Source organism: Podarcis erhardii (assembly GCF_964252035.2).
Source record: "Podarcis erhardii genome assembly, chromosome: Z".
NCBI classification, from domain to species: domain Eukaryota; kingdom Metazoa; phylum Chordata; class Lepidosauria; order Squamata; family Lacertidae; genus Podarcis; species Podarcis erhardii.
Window position 1 is genome coordinate 32,346,951 of NC_138504.1, and position 17,023 is coordinate 32,363,973.

Sequence of the window (17,023 nt, forward strand, 5' to 3'; positions counted from 1 at the left end):
TACTGTAAGAGCTAACTGCCCCCCCCCCCCAATACAGCTCATCTTTGCCCTGCTCAGTGATAATCCTAGCTGGCATACATCAAATTGATAAGACTGCGTATCAGTGATATCAGGATTGGATGCCGGGGGCAGAACTCTCGGATTCAGAAAACAAGCCACACACACACACACACACACACACACACACACACACAGCATTCCACCATTCCCACATGCAGCAGGGATAGCATACCATGTTTTGAAATAAGTAAAGCAACACACATTGGGCTCCAGAGACCAAAGTTCTCAAATGGCCTGCACTAATATCCAGGGGCTCTCTAAGCTTCAGAAGGGGGCCTGGTCCAGGCCTTATTTGGAGAATCCAGGAACCAAATGCAGAGCCTTTTGCAAACAAAACAGATACTCCACCTCTGAGCTTTTCCGAGCATTGAGAACTGGCTGGCTGGCAGAGTTGTCACTCCATGACTTATTACTTGACCATTTTTAAGTGACAATGACAGAGACTAACTTCAGGGCCTTTGAAAGGAAAAGCAGCTGCTTGAGTTAGGTCTGTCAGGGCCCCTTACTTGGCCCACAAGACCATGTTCCCCAGTAGTGCCCACCTGTCCTATTCCTAACATGTGTGAGGCAAGGGAAGATGTGGCTTCCTGTCAAAAGTGGGGCTTGCTGGCATAAGCACTCAACTTTTCTTCAAGAAGCTTGATTTCAAGCCAATTCCCCAGGTTGGAGATGGGACTGGCACACGGCACAGCCACCATCTGTCTGTGCCAGGTGTCCCTTACTTGGCCTGCCCCACCTCCCACATCATACCTCCCCCTACCCTGAACCACTGTGATTGGGACCTCTCCTGCTCTCTCCAGCTCCTCTTTTCTGAGGCACATCCCATAAAAAGCTCAGATTTAGAAACATACAAGGTAAAAGAATTAATAACAATTTAAAACATTTTTTTACAAATGGGGAAACAACAGAACTGAAACCAGCTAAACAATACCCCAACCTAAAGGTCTGTTCAGCTGCCTCAGCTTTCAAAGCTGCAGTCAGTCAGGGCCCAGCCCTCCTAGGCAAGGTGGAAAAGATCTGCAAGGCAAGGAGCAGGTCCCCCAAGACTCACAACCAAGATGGTGTCTGAAAAGCTCAGCAGTCTCAGCTACACCCGCACAACTTCTCTGTAGAATGAGTCCCCCTTTATCTGAGCAAAACACTATTTCTTCATCCACTTGCCTTGCACTTTCACCCGTCTTAAAAGCAAACAGAGCTCCAAAACAGGAATGTCATGGCCACCCCCAGAAGTGATGAGGAATAACCCTTTTTTGAAGATTCAATTGTGCCTCAATTCTTACATATGAACACAACCTATTTATCTGTCAATAAACAGCACATAACACAATTCAGAGGGCTTATACTCACAGGCACCGTATTGCAGTAAAATGTAGGGGACAGGGCCAGATTTATAGGAAAGCAGGATCATTCTATGCCCCACCCTACCTCAGCCCCTTCTTACCCCCACTGTACTCCAGAAATGGTGGATAAGGGAGCAGGGCAGCAGAAACAAGAGACAGATGGTTTTATTTACTTTATTATTTTGTAAATGTGAATTTTACAAAGCATTTTCATCATTAATGATCACATTTTCCCATGGATTTTTCATTATATGAAAAGCGCTACAACCATACTTTGAACTCTTGGCAGGGGGCTTGTGAAGAAGAGACATCTTGAAGCCACTCCCCCACGTTACCCCCGCCCCCGCCCAGCCACCTGACACTGTTCTGAATCTATAGTGTTAGCCATGGCTGTAACAGTCTCAAGCTGAGGGATGGCACATAAATAACAAAGAGAATAAACAAAACTTTGCATGGCTGAAACAACTCCAAAGCACTTCAAAATCTCCCCTATTAGCGCTGGGATTTTTAACTTTTCATTTATTTTTAACAGTCATGAGTTACAGTACTACTGGGTACTCTTGATAAAGACTCCAAGAGAAACCCTTTTGCTCTCTTAAGACTTTTCTCTCAGGCAGTTCAAAAGGATCTGCACACAATCTGAATCAAGTGCAATCCAAAGGTTCAAGTTAAACATATTTATACATTTTCTTGCTTAGCTATGACTTTATCATTTTTGAGTCTTAAAAATAGTATTGCAAGGTTGGGCTCCCTCCCCTCCACCTCAGACGTAAAAGTGCAAAAAGGACGTTTGGAAGAAACAGAAGATTGTAAGTTCTTCAGCAAGGACAACACATGGGATCCCTCTTTCCCTCCTCTCATGCCACCTTTGGCAGAGGCACAGATTGCCTTGCTCCAAGGTGGGCACCCAGTGAATTGACCACAACCCTCCATGGGCAGCCACAGCAGCACTGTAACAGTGACAGTGAAAGGGCTTTGCACCCCTGGCCCTTTAAGACTGGTTAGGGATCCCTTAATGCCACAGGAGATATGGTCAAAATGCACAGCACATATCACAGGCTGCATCATTTGGACAGCTGTGGAAACTCTGCTGCTCAGGGAAGACAACATCACAGAGAGGGCCTCTTCTCAGGCAAAGATGATTACATGTAAAGCAGCCCATCTCCCCCGACACCTTTCCCCTGGAGAGCACCATGCCCAAACGGCTGTGCCCTTTTTAGGACTCCCCCCTTCTCCTGCCCTGTCAGGGGGGGATGGCACCAATTTGCTTTTCCTCTTTGCATTTAATGCTGCAAGGAAGAAGATGCAGGAAAGAGAAGTCACCAAGAGGGTCCCAATTCCTCAGTGATGGGAAGTACCAGGAAAGGTTGCCACACCAGGTGAGAAAACAGTCACAACCTTTTATCCACCCTGGCAAATCAGCATCCTACAAAAAACAACAACAACAACAAACTTTCTAGCCAGGATGCTTTCCAGCACTTAATTAAAATGAGAAAGAAGAATTTCTTCAATTAAGCAAAACCCATTTCCAAACTGGATTCCCAGGACAGGTGAGAAAAAGTGGGGAACAGCCAAACATCTCTGGCAACTTAAGGGTTGAATTAGTGGCCATTTCAGTTGGAGCAAGAAGAGAATAACTGTCAGGGAAGTCTCAGAGCAGACAAAAGGACAGGACTTATGGCTTAACATGGTCTCACCTTTGCAATGAGATCAGATTTCTGGAATCTTTTTTTCCCAAGTCTTGTTTTTGGCTCCAAATTTTGGTTTAGAGTGAAAAAAAACCCTGGAATTGCACACTTCTGAGCAAGGGTTAGGTAAAGAAACTTTAGAGAAGCCAGGCTAATTTACAAAGCAACTGCAATCTGGGGATGTTTCCATTGCAGAAAAGGAGGGGGTGGGAATGTTGGTTCGATTCCGATACTATGATGTGGCAACCACTAAATTCACTTGGTTTTCTCTCTCTTTAAAAAGGTGCTTGATATAACTTTTAATATATATATATATATATTTAATATACACATGTAATATTGCTAACAGTCAAGCATTAAGAATAGAGGTGCAGACATACCATAAATACTTCTGCTTCCATTTTTATTTTATTTTTTTTAGATCTAGAGGGATGCCGTTTCCATTTCACATTATGCATCATCACAGTCAAAAAGCAACTCCCAGACACTCTCGTGACATTTCTAGCATTATTGTAAACAAAGAGGGGGAAATCGGGGCGGGGGGCATTCCTTCTGATCTGGCATTTCCCCCCCTCTCTGTCCCCTCCGCATGGAAAACAAGTGATCCAAAAAGGGCTAAGGCACTCAGGAAATCCCGATCATTCTGGGCTTCATTCTCACTTTACATTCTTTTATTTTGCGACATTCTTCCTTCCCACCAGGGAGGAGACAATCATGATCCACAGATACGTCTTGGAAATCTGCCCTTAAGCCTCCACATGCGGATCTGGTTTAGTGCAAATGCTCATCCTCATCAAGAAGACAAGGAAGGCCCCCCTCCCCAAAAACAAACCATTCACATTTTTTTTCAAGTTTACCTAAAGCTCTCTCTCTCTCTCTCTTTTACTAGAAAGTAAAAACAAACAAAGAAACCCCAAATAAAAATGTACATGAAATTGTGCTCGGTATAAAAATATATCTTAACTGTGCAATGCGACACTCTCTTCGGATTCTTTTCTAAGCCATTCAAGTATTTTCTTTATGTTCTGGTCATTTCATCATGGGGCCAGGGGCGGGTGGAACAGCTCCTGGATGCACTTTGTACCACCATTATTTTGGGTAGGGTATCCAATTGGAAGAGGAAATGACCCAAGGTAAGAAAGGCAGTAATCCTTTCAGTTTGATGCCATCATATTTCATGGACCCAATCCCCCTTTACCACTGACTCAGGGAAAGATGCAGAAGGGGGCGTCACTGCCCACAGAGCTGTCCCTACTCACTGGACCATCTAGGGCAGATCATTACTCGACTGCTCACTCTGATAACAAAGTTCTCATTCACCTGCAAATGCAGAATTAGGCTCCTGAAGGTGTGGAGTCAACTGCCAGGGCTTCATGCCAGATCCCAGATGAAGCCTTGCCTTGCCTTGCCTTGCCTTGCCTTACCTTCCCTATGGTACACAGGGCAAGGGTAGCAAGGACCTGTGGGAGTACCATGCCAACTACTAGTTGCTTGAAACTGCATGAGGGGAAAGGGCTGCTCTTGTACTCAGGCAGTGCTTGCGAGTTTCCTGTAAAAGGAAACTGGTTGAGCACTGTGAGGTTAGGATGGACTATATAGGCCAATGGCCTGATTGAGCTGCAGCTACAGAGGCATCCCAGGCCAGAAAAGGCCTGGAGACACGTTGGCTCAGCCTCCTGGTGCTTCTCCTTCCCCTCCTCAAGGCCTCACCCATCCACTTCACCATGCTCAGCTGGTTTTAATCCTTTGTGGGGTGGCACTGGTACAGATCAGGGACCACATTTTTTTTTATTCAGGGCCCAGAATGAAGTTTCAAATATTGGCCAAAGGCAAGGACTCCCTCCAAAGCCTCCATGGTCACATGGCAAAGGGGGGAACCCCCAGGAAGAGAGTATACCCCGCAACACCTCGTGCCATTGGCTCCAGCACAGAGCCTCACTTTGAGCTCAGAAAGTACCCATTACAGAGCTTTCAGAAGCTCCCAGTGTCCTGAGCTTTCTGCACCTGAAAAATCCCCCCAAACTCAGTCTGTCTCCCCTCTCCCCTCAAGAGCCTGCTCTGTGGTCCCTTCCCAGAAACCCACACAGGGATCCTGCCTAGAAAAGCAGAGACAAACCCTTACATCAAGGAGGGTTTGGGCTAGGAAAGGGGAGAGATTCCTAAGCAGCACACCCTTCATAGTGAAGCATCTCCTCTCACATACCAGGTAGGGGCCTTCCAGTAACTCCTGTGTTTCGATCAAGGTGACTGAATCTTGGGATAAACCATTCTAGAACGGCTAAGGGGATGGCTGCCAAGGACACATTTTGGAGTTGGAAAAGGGGCAGATCCCAGAGCAAAAGCACCTTTCCCTTATAGAACTGTGGAGAGGAAAGGGACCCCCAAGGGTAATCTAGGCAACCCCCTGCAATGGCCATCCAACGAGAGACCAGAGAAGGGGCCTCTTTGCCCTTCCATTTATGAAATAGCCCAGTTGGGCCATGGTGGCTTCCCCCTACTCTCTCCTCTGCCACGCCTGTCCGACATATATTAGGGGGAGGTGCTGAGTGCAGCAAAAATGGGGCTGCTCTCCCCCTGACACACAACCACCCCAAAAGCAAGCTAGGCTGCCTGCCTGCTTCCCCAGCCCAGATCCCACCCCAACCTGCTCTGTCTCTTGCACACATGCTGGTTCTCCTTTGGCCAAAGTTCGCTCTGCACCCAACACCTTTCAGATGTGAAAGTTGAGCTGTACCTCTCTAAGAAACACGCTACCAGACAAAGCAGCTCAAGCCATCAGAACTGAAAAACTTGTTCTGCCTATTTTACATGAGCCTTCTCAAAAAAAAGAAGAAGAGTGGGATCAAATAGGAAAACACAGATCCTAAAAAGGAACAATAGGGTTTGGGGTAGGGTTGGACAGCCACCAAAGACATCCATTCTGGCCAAGTGTGCCACAAAACTCTCAAGTTAGTGACTCCCTTCTCACCTCTCCCTCTGATCTCTTTTCTCTTCCCTGTCTGCTCCTTCAGAAATGCCAAGAACAGCAACTGCAGCCCACACTCTGGCCCAGTAGAGCCTTACCATATTCCACCTCCATCAACACACCACTCAATGCTAACAATAACCTCCCTTCCCGGTCCCATGAGATGCATCAGGATAGAGTAAGGCCCTCAGTATTAGTCCCCTGGGGGGCACCTCTGCCCAGCCCAAGCAGCTTTTGCCTTTCACCATCTCTGCCAGCAAAATTTCAGCATTAAACAAAATGAAGCTCAAAGATGCCCCTGTATCTAAGAGCAGGCCAAATAGTATCATGGGAGTCATTCTGGAATGTTTTGTGCAGCCACACACCCACACAAACACAATACTCCTCAGGACGAAATCCATGACACCCACAAATGGTGTCATGTGCCCAACCTGATTCAAATAATTTCAGAAGCTGAAGGGTGTTGCTGTGCCAGAAAGAGCACTGCGCTCACCTTCCAAAAAAACAAAAACAAAAAAAAACACCAAAAAAAATACCAAATAAACTCTGGGGGAAGCAATTGCCTGAGAGGGACACAAAGGAAAGTGTGGTGCCCTGGTGCCACTACCAGGCAGGGGCCACCATCAAGGGAAGAAAATGGGCAATTAAGGCTTTCCATTCAGCAAATATCCTGAGCACTGGCCACCGGTGGAGTTTCCAGGCAAAAATGTCCCTTCGTCCCAACAGTACCTGCACAGGATATATTCCTAGTGGATTGTGCCTGAAAAAAATCCTCCCTGTCCATAAGTCAAACAAAAGGTCCAAGCAATGGAATTGTGCAGCAACCAAACCAAAACCTCACCCTACAGCAGCCAACCCCAGCAAGGCCTCCTCCTCATCCTCCATCAGCTCCTTGCCCCCTCCCCTCTCTGTACATGCCCCATCACAAGGAGGAGGAAGAGGAAGAGGAGGGCTGAGGATGGTGGTGGAGGAGGAGGAGGGTGAATGGGGGAGAGGAATATCGCTTAGCTCTTTTGAAACAAAATCCTACTGCCTTCTAGACAAACCTCAGGATTTTTGATTTTAAAGGAGCCGGGGTTTGTTTCATTTCCATTTTCCATAAGTAGGTTGCCTTAGGCCTAGAGTTGCTTACAGTATAACGAATGTGATATTTCCTTTATCCATCTTAAACACAAGCAGAATAAAAATCACATTTTTCTCAGGCAACAGTAGCAGTTCAGTAGGTAAATGGTTTGATCACATTTCTCTTTTTTCTGTATTAATAATGCATGCAAGCAGCTTTAGTATTAGAGATCCCTCGTTGGTCAAGCTCAGCATGATCCTGGCTCTTTCACAAAGTCCCTCCTCCTCCTCCTCCGTAGGGGCCTTCCGGTCGTCTTGCCGGAGTCTCCGGCCGGCTAGTGGACCCAGATGGGCCCTGTTCGAAAGGCGGTGTGGTGCTGTGGCTCTCCAAAGCCATTGCTTCTGGGCCAGCAGACTCCTGGATGACAGAACTGGCCCCTTCCCCCTGCTCATTCGGCTCAAACAGCTGGCTGGATCTGTTGCTCTGATCCACAGTGACCGTGTTAGTTCTCAGTGCCACAATGGTTCCAGAATCCCCCCTCCGCTCCGTGTAGATCCGCTGTTCAAACATCTGAGCAGCGGAAGGCTGGAATTCAGGGTCCAGGGAGATACTGCTGGTAGTGGAGCCCATGACGGAGCGATACATCTCCATACCCTCCGGCAACATGGATTTGATCTTCGGCAGCCACCGCTTCCGCACCCGGCGGGCATTAGTGCACATGTCGGCTGCGATGACGTTCATCTCACTCTCCTTGAAACTTGGGGCAAAATTCTGGCAATACACTGCAAAGACAAGGGGGTGTTTTAGCTACAACAGAGGTAGAGTTTTAACATTTTTCTCCCCAGCATCAGGAACAATGGCCATAAAATTACAGATTGCATAAAGGCGCCTTTACAAGATTTGTAACATCCAGCACAGATAAGGAGACAGTGCTGGAAGGTCCCATAGTAGACTGTGACTTATTCACTATTTTAAGAAAGAAAGATTGAATGCTTCCAGATTTGCATTCAACAGCTTGAATCACACCTCACCTGGCTGGTAGGAAACTAGCAAGCAAGCACAGAGAAGACCAGACCCAGCCTCTGCGGATGACAAACAACTTGTACTTATTGAGAGCCTCTCTGGCATTGCTCAACTCAAGGCCTCCCTCTCCTCATCCCCCTCTCAGAGCCAATTCTCCCAGTCATGCAGCTGCCAGAGTCACGAACCCTAACCCTACACTGCTTTTCAGGCCTTGATTTCCCAAGTCCAGACCTTGAGAGAGCCTCCAAGTCCTTCAAGAGCTGCACAGAAGGACATAATCCTGTAGTGGTAGAAGTTTCATTTGGCAGAATTTCCCCTTCTTTTTAAAGAAGCCCAGGCAGGCTCCTCACCTTCCGAAGCAAAACTGCACACACTTTTTAGAGCATACCCTCTGCTTTGGCTCTGCATGCATCTGGTCTCATTTGTCCTTATCAGATTTATGCTGCTGCATTTTAATTTGCTAGTAGAACTATTTAATTCTTGCAAGTTGCCTTGAGGATACAGCTGAAGTGCAAATTTCTCCCTCCCAGCACCGCCCTCCCAAGTGACTTTCCGATTGGCCCCTTCTGGCTCATGACCTCTCAGCAGTCTTTTTTCAGCCAACATGGCTTGGCCTGGCTCCGGCAGTGTCCAAATTCTCTGACACCCCTTCTGCCTGCCCTTTCAACCAGGGACAACATTCTAAGGAGGGTCCCCTGTTTGGGGCTTCTTTCCACATTGCTGTCATGAGACAATGAGCATTTCATGAAACAGGAGGAGCTCAACCAATTGGGGCTGCCACAAAATAGCTTAGTAGAGAGAAAATCTGCTGTGGCCACAGACTCAAAAATCTTCCCTCTCAAAGATCTTCCCATGACTCAAAGATCTTCCCTCTCATGCCCTGACTTAAAAACAAACTTTGTCAGCACACACAAAAGGCAGTAAACATTTGCCCCTCTCTTCTCCCCCAACCTTATACTGTCTACAACATTACTGTCTCACATTGAATAGAACTGCCCTGTAGAAAGGACTTTATGATCTGAAAACAGAGATAATGTATGTACCTTTGTAACCCAATAAAATTATTTTTTAAAAAACAGTTTTTCAAAAAGGCAGTAAACAGGGTTCTGACGCCAAAATGCAGGATTTTAAAGCTTTGCTGTCTTTTTAGAAGGAGCATTTGAATCCAGACCCCTTAGAATAATAAGAGTAGCTCAGTTGGTAGAGCAAGAGTCTCTTAATCTGTAATTGGAGATTATAGTATTGTAGAGGACCCATAGGTCTTCTAGTCCAACCTCCTGCAAGGCAGGAGTCACAACTAAAGGAAGATGTAAAATAAACCGAATAGCTCCCCATCTACCCTCAGAGGCTCCTTCTCCTCTTCCTCTCCACACTTACGTTTCACAGCATTAAGGACCCGGCTGTCCAGTGGCTTCCTGCTGGGATCACTTGTGGAAGACCGGATCCCAGTTCCGCAGCTGTTGGCCAGTGTGTTCCTGTCCCGGGAAGGAGTGGGAAGCAGAATCTCAAGAGCACATTCAAAGAAAACCCACAGCTGGGATCCAAAGCATGGGAAAGAGCCCATTTCAGGCAGCAGACTTTGAAGGAGATTCCATGGAGGAATGGGTGGGGGGAGAAGAGAGGGAGAAGCAGAAGCCCAAAGAGGTACACCCCCCTCAAAAAAAAACTCATACAGGAGATAATACAAACCAATCAGTTGTGGCTTGTTGAGGCTTACTCTGCAAATCAGCAGAAATTAAGGAATCTTCACCATGGCCAAAGAACAAAATTTTTAAAAAGGTATTTCATAGTATTATAAATACTGAACACAATTCCAAATTACTTACACTGGATAAACCCCCCAAAGTTTCAGCTTTTCAGGGGGGAGAAAAGCACAACGGAGACATCAACCTACATGTCCATTTCTTTGACTAACCAAATCTATAGACCTACAGAGACATGCAGTGTCAAGAACTTCTGGAAGCTATTTCTTTGTAGATGGTGCAAATACTAGTTGCTAAGAAGAGGCAAGATAATTTTCACTTGCCAGTAGACTCGTCAGCCCATTTAAAGGAATTATTAAACATACATATTTATGCTCACACCAGTTATTTGAAGAATCGTCTGCATCTCATTCTGCGATTCTAGGATAAGGGACAAAATCTGTTACCATGTGTATTTCCAAATGTATTGACATGCAGTGTCCAATTTAGGCTCTGTGGTGTCTTATTATACCTACAAGCATTTGTGTACACTGCACCTCCTTCAAAGAACAGCAAAATGAAAGTGGTCTGTCTGCCCTCGACCTGCGGATCCATATGCTGATGGTCCCAGATCTCCCTGCTCCCAGCGGGAGCTAAAACATTCTCTGCCCGAGGGCTGTTTTTCCCCTCTAGCCAACCTCCTGAAGGTTTCATGCCAGCGCTGAGTACAGCCACCTCAGACTCTTACATGTGCAAATGCACAGGATCTACACACACACACAAATTCCACCCAGCATGGTTGTTAATCTTAATCTGGTTTCCCTTTGTGTTGCTGTGTAGTGTCCCCAGGGCAGGGTTTAGCCATTTCTGATAATTGATAAAGACAGACATGAAGGGCTCTAACCAGAGTAGGCCTGCTGAAATGAACAAACTTAAGCTAGTCATGTCTGCTAACTTCAGTGGGTCTACTCTGAACAGGACTAACACTGGACACAATCCCACGTCCTCATATTTATGTTTTCTGCTAGGAAACATGTGGCCTCCATTGACAGACAAATTAAAAACACTTTTAATTCCCATTAAGCAAAATGTGATGGGTAATTTCCCTCCCTTCCATCACTTAAAGCTCCTGCTCCCTCCAAACTTAGCTCCCTGGCAGCAGCTCAGAAGCTGGCTGGGTCAAGAGGAGCTAGGAGGATGGGCCCTTCCTTTGTGTCCTACCTGTCAAAGAACGTGGCCAGCAGGCGCCGCAGGAGAACTTTGTGCTTCACACCTGCACACAGGTGGCAGTTCATCAGCTGCCCCCGAGTGATGTAAACACCGGAGCCTGGGTGGAGAGAGAGAATCATAAAATTGTAGAGTTGAAAGGGACCCCAAGGGTCATCATGTCCAACTTCCAGCAATGCAGGAGAGAGCAAGTAAGAGGTCCAGAAGTCACACCCCCAGCTCTGCTCTGCAAGGTGTACAACAGGACACAAACATGCAAGCAGTTAATACTGACTCAGATCATCTTGAAGCATCAAAGACTTTTGACATACCCCAGAGAAGTGACCTGGGCAGCAGGAAAAGGAGTTGTCTGTGACCTGAGCGTGGCAACCCAAGGGAGGGTCCTCAGATCCCTCAGGATCACCACCCCCAGCAAAAGATCCAGCCTTTTCACTCTTTACTGGAATGGCCAGCAGTAAAGGCACATTCTCTTCCTGCCAGGTGAGGGCGCCCTGGCCCTGCCCACCTCTAGCCCCTGCTCTCTCAGGGAGGCAACCTTTCTTCCCCCCACTGAAGGCCTGACAAGGGGGAAATGCTCTGGATTAGCTCTTTGGGGTCTCTTATCTAAAACTCCCTTCACACCTAAATACTGAGAAGTTGCTCAGGGAAGGTGGACACCAAGGTGGCCAGTCCATTTCATAAACAAAGCTTAGAAAAATGTAAGACCACATCACAGCTTTCACAGATACAATGTAAAGTAAATGAAATAAGAATCCAAGGAAGTTAGATTTGTTCTCAGAAGTGAAAGACAAGAAAGGGGGGGGACTCTACTTAAATAGATATCGCATTTACAGTATTACCATAAATAACAAAGTAATTTTATAAACAAAATAAATTTAGGTCAGATTAATTTTATAAGCAAAATTTTCTACATTTTGGTTCACTGCAATTTATCTTTTCTAAATTTATTTTATTTTTATTTTTTAATTAAAAAAAACCACCAAATCAAGCAGAAATTAAAAGATCCCTTGTTAATGAAACAAATAATTGCAAGAGTTCTACAATTTTTACAATTTTTAAGCCATGTTACTGCAACAAGTCCATAAGCATAAAGGAAAACCTGCCCCTGTGGTCCTTACCTGCCACGAGTTCAAGTTTTTCTCCAGGATCTCCTTCTGAGTAGAGTTTTGGGTGGCAGCGATACCCAATCTGACTGATAAGGCTGGCAGGGAGGGCGACCAAGTCCCGCCTGATGAGGACACAAGAGCGGCTCTCCAGGGGCACCGGCTCCGGCTTCTCTTGAGGCCCTTGGGGAGAAGGAGGGAGGCATGAAAGAGCTACCCAGGATTGTAAGGGTATCCCAAATGGCTGAGGCTGCAGGAACCCTGCTTTCTCTTGGGCCAAGAAGCCAAGCAGAAGCAGCCACTGCAAATGACCCCTGTTCTGCAGAGGCAGCAGTGGGAAATGTGAATAGATCCTGACAAGAGGGTTGGGGAAGTAGGCCCAATGGTTACAGCCAGGCCACACTGGTTATGTTCTACCTCCACTCTCAAAGGCAGAATTTATTGTTCATTTATAAGTAAAAATATTTATGACGCCATTTCCTAAGGGACTGATAGGGTGGTGCATGGCACGCAACGGAACACAAAACACTAGCAAAACTTTATGTAAACCGCTTTGAGGATTTTTCTGACAATCAAGCAGTATATAAAAGTTACGAAATAAACAAATAAGTAACACTGCACAAAATAAACTTTAAGATGGCTGGCTGATCAATGTTTTAAAGAAGTATGTAATATGTAGGCCTCTGAATGCCAGTGGCTGGGAACTGCTAGTGGGGAGAGCTGCTGCTGCTGGCAGCAGGTCTTGCCCACAGGTTCCTTCCCGCTGAGCTACCTGTTGGGGGGCTGGACGAGGTGCTCCAGGTGCTCCTGGTGGGCTGTTGTTTCCCTGGCATACGACTCACATCAAGGAATCACTGTCTCTGAGTGAACCAGATTGGCTTCACTCTCTCAGGGTTTTAAGTTTTGAGTGAGCTTTGAAGGATGGATTTCAGTTTCTCCCTGGGAAAGGAGGTCCACCTTTGGACAAGATGACCCTGGAGAGTCACCTGCTCCTCAGCACCAAAACTATCTGTACAGGCAGGGAAAGTTTTAGCCTGGTCAAATTAGAACATTGACATTTTGGACACTCCCAGCTTTTTCAAACACCTGCAAAGTGAGGTCCCCCTACCTCCGAGCTAACATACTTTGAGCACATGAGATGCTGCCAGCCAAGCACCCTGTCAGCCACCCACAAAATTTAGCTGATCAATGGACATAGAACCCAGCTGGGCTCTGGCTATAAAATCCTGCTGGCTTGGCTAGAAATGTGTCTCTCCAGTAGGTCAGCGGGGGGCATCCAGGCTGGCCATAAAGTGTCTCTTGCCCTACAAGCTCTTTCATGACCCCAAGAGTACCACACTGACCCACAGTGGCCTGGACTGTAGAGTCACACTGTCACCCCTTCTTTGGTTTTAGAACACAGCACCTCAACACAGCTCCAAAGCCAGCACCTCATTCCCAATCCTGCCTGAAGGCATCTTGCCTCTTTCTCCTGGGAAGGAGAGGAGACATCTGCCTGAGCTGGGCTTCCAGGCTCCTTAAGCTACAGAAAAGAGAAAAGAGCTCAACAATCTTGCTATGCTCAATATGCAACCCTTAAAATCTGTCGGCATCAAGGAAACTGATCCATAGAGTAATGCTGCATTGCCAGTTTCATTAAATGAGGAGGAAACTCTGAACATGCAGACACACACCCCAAATAAGGAAATAGACACCATCAATAAGCTTGCAGAAATTAAGAGCTTATTACTTTCCGCAAGGAACCAAAGGGACAACAATGGCACCTCCGGCAGATTCACATGTAGAGATCCAGTCCCTCCCGCCAGAATACATCTTATTGAAAAATGAACTACTCCTTACTAAGAAATGCCTTCCCTGTCAGCAAATTCACAGAGCCTGGAGACCTATATCTGGCAGGAGGGAAGGAAATAAGAGACCTCACCCCGAAATGGAAATAAGCTGCATTCAGCACTGTTCCCATTCAAGTTTTCAAGTCTTAAATCAGTGCGAAGCTTCCTTATTCCAAGTGAGGACATCAGTCTGCCCAGCTCGGTATTACCAACACTGACTGGCAGTGATGGCTGTGCAGGGTTTCCAGCAGGGGATTTACTACCAGCCCTATCTGGAGATGCCAACTGGGGATCAAAACATCTGCTTGCAAATCAGACACTCCACCTACTGAACTACTTTTCTAAAATGCAGGGAAATGAACACCTGCCTGACTGCAGATGCCTCTCATTTTACGGTCCCATGAGAATGAAAGTGGCGGAGGCTAAAGGGGGCTTTTACCTGCATAGCCGCCTGTGGACTTGATGTGCATCTGCCCGTACTGTTCCTCCGCCATGGTGTCATAGGCTTCATCGTCGTCCTCATCTTCTTCGTTGTGGTAGGAGGTGGGACTGTCGGTGGTGGGGAGGCTGTTGGCCCCAGGGCTCGTCCGCTCCCCCTGGCAGTACTGAGCCAGCGGGATGCTGGGGAGGAGGGTGGCAAGGCTGGGCACCCCGTAGTAGGAGACGCGCGACAATTTGAGCGGGGCGCTGGCAGAGGAGCTGCCCCCGGCCGCCTCCCGCAGGCTGCACTCCAAGGACCGCTTCGCAGGCTCCAAGGTCTCATGCTTGACGCGGGTGAGCAGTGGAAGGGGCACGGAAGGCGACACAGCATAGGGCAGGGTGGGCGGCTGCAGGGGGTGGCAGGGGCTCTGGGGCCCCGAGCAGGGCTCCTCCGTCATGGCCGTCTGGGAGTCGCAGTGAGGGGAGCTCACTTTGAACATCAGGTCTGTCCCCTTCTCCACGATGTGCTGGATCTGGAGGAAGCCTGCTGTGTACATCACCACCAGCTGCTCGCTGGCAGCCATGGTCAGCTTGCCGGTGTAGCAGAAGGAGAGGATCTGCTGGAAGCAGGCGGGCGGCACGGAGCCCGGCAGCTCAAAGGCGCTCTTGCTGTTGCCACTGAAGAGGTCTCGGAAGTAGAGGCTGCTGGCTGCCAAGACAGCCCGGTGAGCCTTGAAGGCCTGGCCCTTGACCAGGATGGAGACATCGCAGTAGAGACCCAGGAGGCGCTGCTCATTCAGGGAGCCCAGGACGGTGCTCCCAAAGTTGGGGATTTCTATGTGCAGCATCTGCGACATGGCTCAGCGGCTGCCTCACGCGCTCAAGGCCAGGGCTTCTGAGAGAGGGCACATCTGTAGGCGGGGCAGGGGAGTGGGTGGGAGGAGAGGAAACAGGCACGTGAAAAAGAGAAAGGAAGAGAGAGGATATCTGGCAGAAACACAAGAATCAGTAAGTACCAGGGAGAGGGATTCTGCCAGTGTTTGGAAAATCCCCCTCCTGTGAAGAGCATTCCTAACAAGGGGAGGAAGAAACTCAATATAACAGAGTTCAAAAAAACTACACCCCACCCACAGAGCCCTCAGTGTACCACCAGTGCAACACATCCAGTCCAGGGCAAGAGAAACACAGGCAAAGATGGCTACCCATTCCAGCTGGGGTGGGGGTGGGCGTTGAGAACTGCCTCCATTGACTCCACCAACCTGAATCCAGGCTGCTGCTGCTGCAAGATTTTTCCCTTTTTCGGGGGTGGGGGTACACACGCCACAAAAGGTATGATCCCCCAAACAAGGTATTGGGATGGGATTTCCAAACCAGGCACTATCAGGGCAGGCAGCGCACGCTCCTGAAAAAGCTGACACAGCTGGAAACTTGGGAGAAAGGAGGGGGAAGAGAGAGATGGGTGGACGCTTCAGAAATGCAGCAACTTCTGCGCATAATTATTCCAAGTTTCCCTGCACATTGGAACTGCTGAGGAGCCAAGGAAGGGCCAGGCAGCTGCCCGCCCCCTCCGCCCCCACCATCATTCAAAGTGCTGGATGCAGGGAATGGAGAGGGGCTGGGGGCTGCCGTCTACTGCAGCAGCCCAGGATACGGAGAGGCTCCCCAGTTCCTGAAACTCTTCTCAACTGTTGGACTCCCAAAGGCATTCCTCTATGGCACCCCCTTTCTAAATTTTGGGGGGCGGGGAGATATTGACCTCCATGCAAAGGAGACACCTGCCTGGGCTCTCGCCTTTGCATCAAGAATGCAGCAAAGCCCATGGATCTATTTTAGGATCCTCCGGGAACCGTCATGTCATGGCAGTGATGCCTCCTCTTTCCCCCCACCTACATGCACCAAAACACAGGCAGCATGCGGAGAAACGCCAACAAATTCTCTTAAACCAGCAAAATCTATGCCTCTATTTAGCTGGTTGAGGCCAGGGAGGGAGAAACTCCCCATGACTTCAATGGCGCCTCCCTTCATCTCCTTGGCACACAGGAACAATTAAGACCTCTTCCCCTCCCCCACAAAAACACACACACAGTCCACCCCCTCCACACAGGAGGCCCCGATTCTGAGTTGCTTCAACAGCACCTAGTTGAACTAGACTCCAAAAGATCTTTCCTCCCTGCAAACTGACTGCTCCTAAAAAAGTGACCACACAATGGGTTGCTCTGTTCTCTCTCTCTCTCTCTCTCTCTCTCTCTCTCCCTCTCCCTCTCTCTCTCTCTCTCTCTCACACACACACACACTACCTCCAACCACCCCTGCAAAGCTGCCAGCTAGGATAGCCCCATTCTGCAGCTGCATCACATTGCCCAAGCATTCAGCGCAGGGATGTGCCCCCCTCATGTGAACATACCTTAAGTGGTGTGAAATCCACAGCACCTGCTTCTGGAAGGGTCTCCTCAACCCCCCTCTTCAGCACCCAACTCTCCAGTGCAGCAGCAAAGGCTGCTTGGAAGGGGGGGCACAATGAGGAGGTGCCCCCTTCCCGCCTCAGCCCCTCCTGCCTGTCCTCCTTGCTTCTGCTGTGAGGAGTTTCAGCTTCAGACTAAGTCAAACCTCCTCAGCAGGAGCA

At 48.2% G+C, this 17,023-nt stretch overlaps 1 protein-coding gene across 4 annotated transcripts in view; it reads right to left on the reverse strand.

The window, feature by feature from the left end:
- Positions 1–3,474: 3,474 nt before the first annotated feature.
- The window catches only part of NACC2 (NACC family member 2), a 58,380-nt gene continuing 44,831 nt past the window's right edge, over positions 3,475–17,023 (reverse strand). For 3 of the 4 annotated variants that reach the window (XM_081847117.1, XM_081847120.1, XM_081847119.1), the window contains exons 2-6: positions 14,420–15,311; positions 12,167–12,334; positions 11,043–11,148; positions 9,517–9,614; positions 3,475–7,898 (exon numbers count right to left, since the gene is read on the reverse strand). In XM_081847117.1, coding sequence (XP_081703243.1) covers positions 7,384–7,898; positions 9,517–9,614; positions 11,043–11,148; positions 12,167–12,334; positions 14,420–15,257 — 1,725 coding nt within the window. In that variant the 5' untranslated portion in view covers positions 15,258–15,311 and the 3' untranslated portion in view covers positions 3,475–7,383. Of the gene's footprint in view, positions 7,899–9,516; positions 9,615–11,042; positions 11,149–12,166; positions 12,335–14,419; positions 15,312–16,804; positions 16,947–17,023 lie in introns of those variants that run through there. The other variant, XM_081847118.1, reaches the window with a different exon arrangement.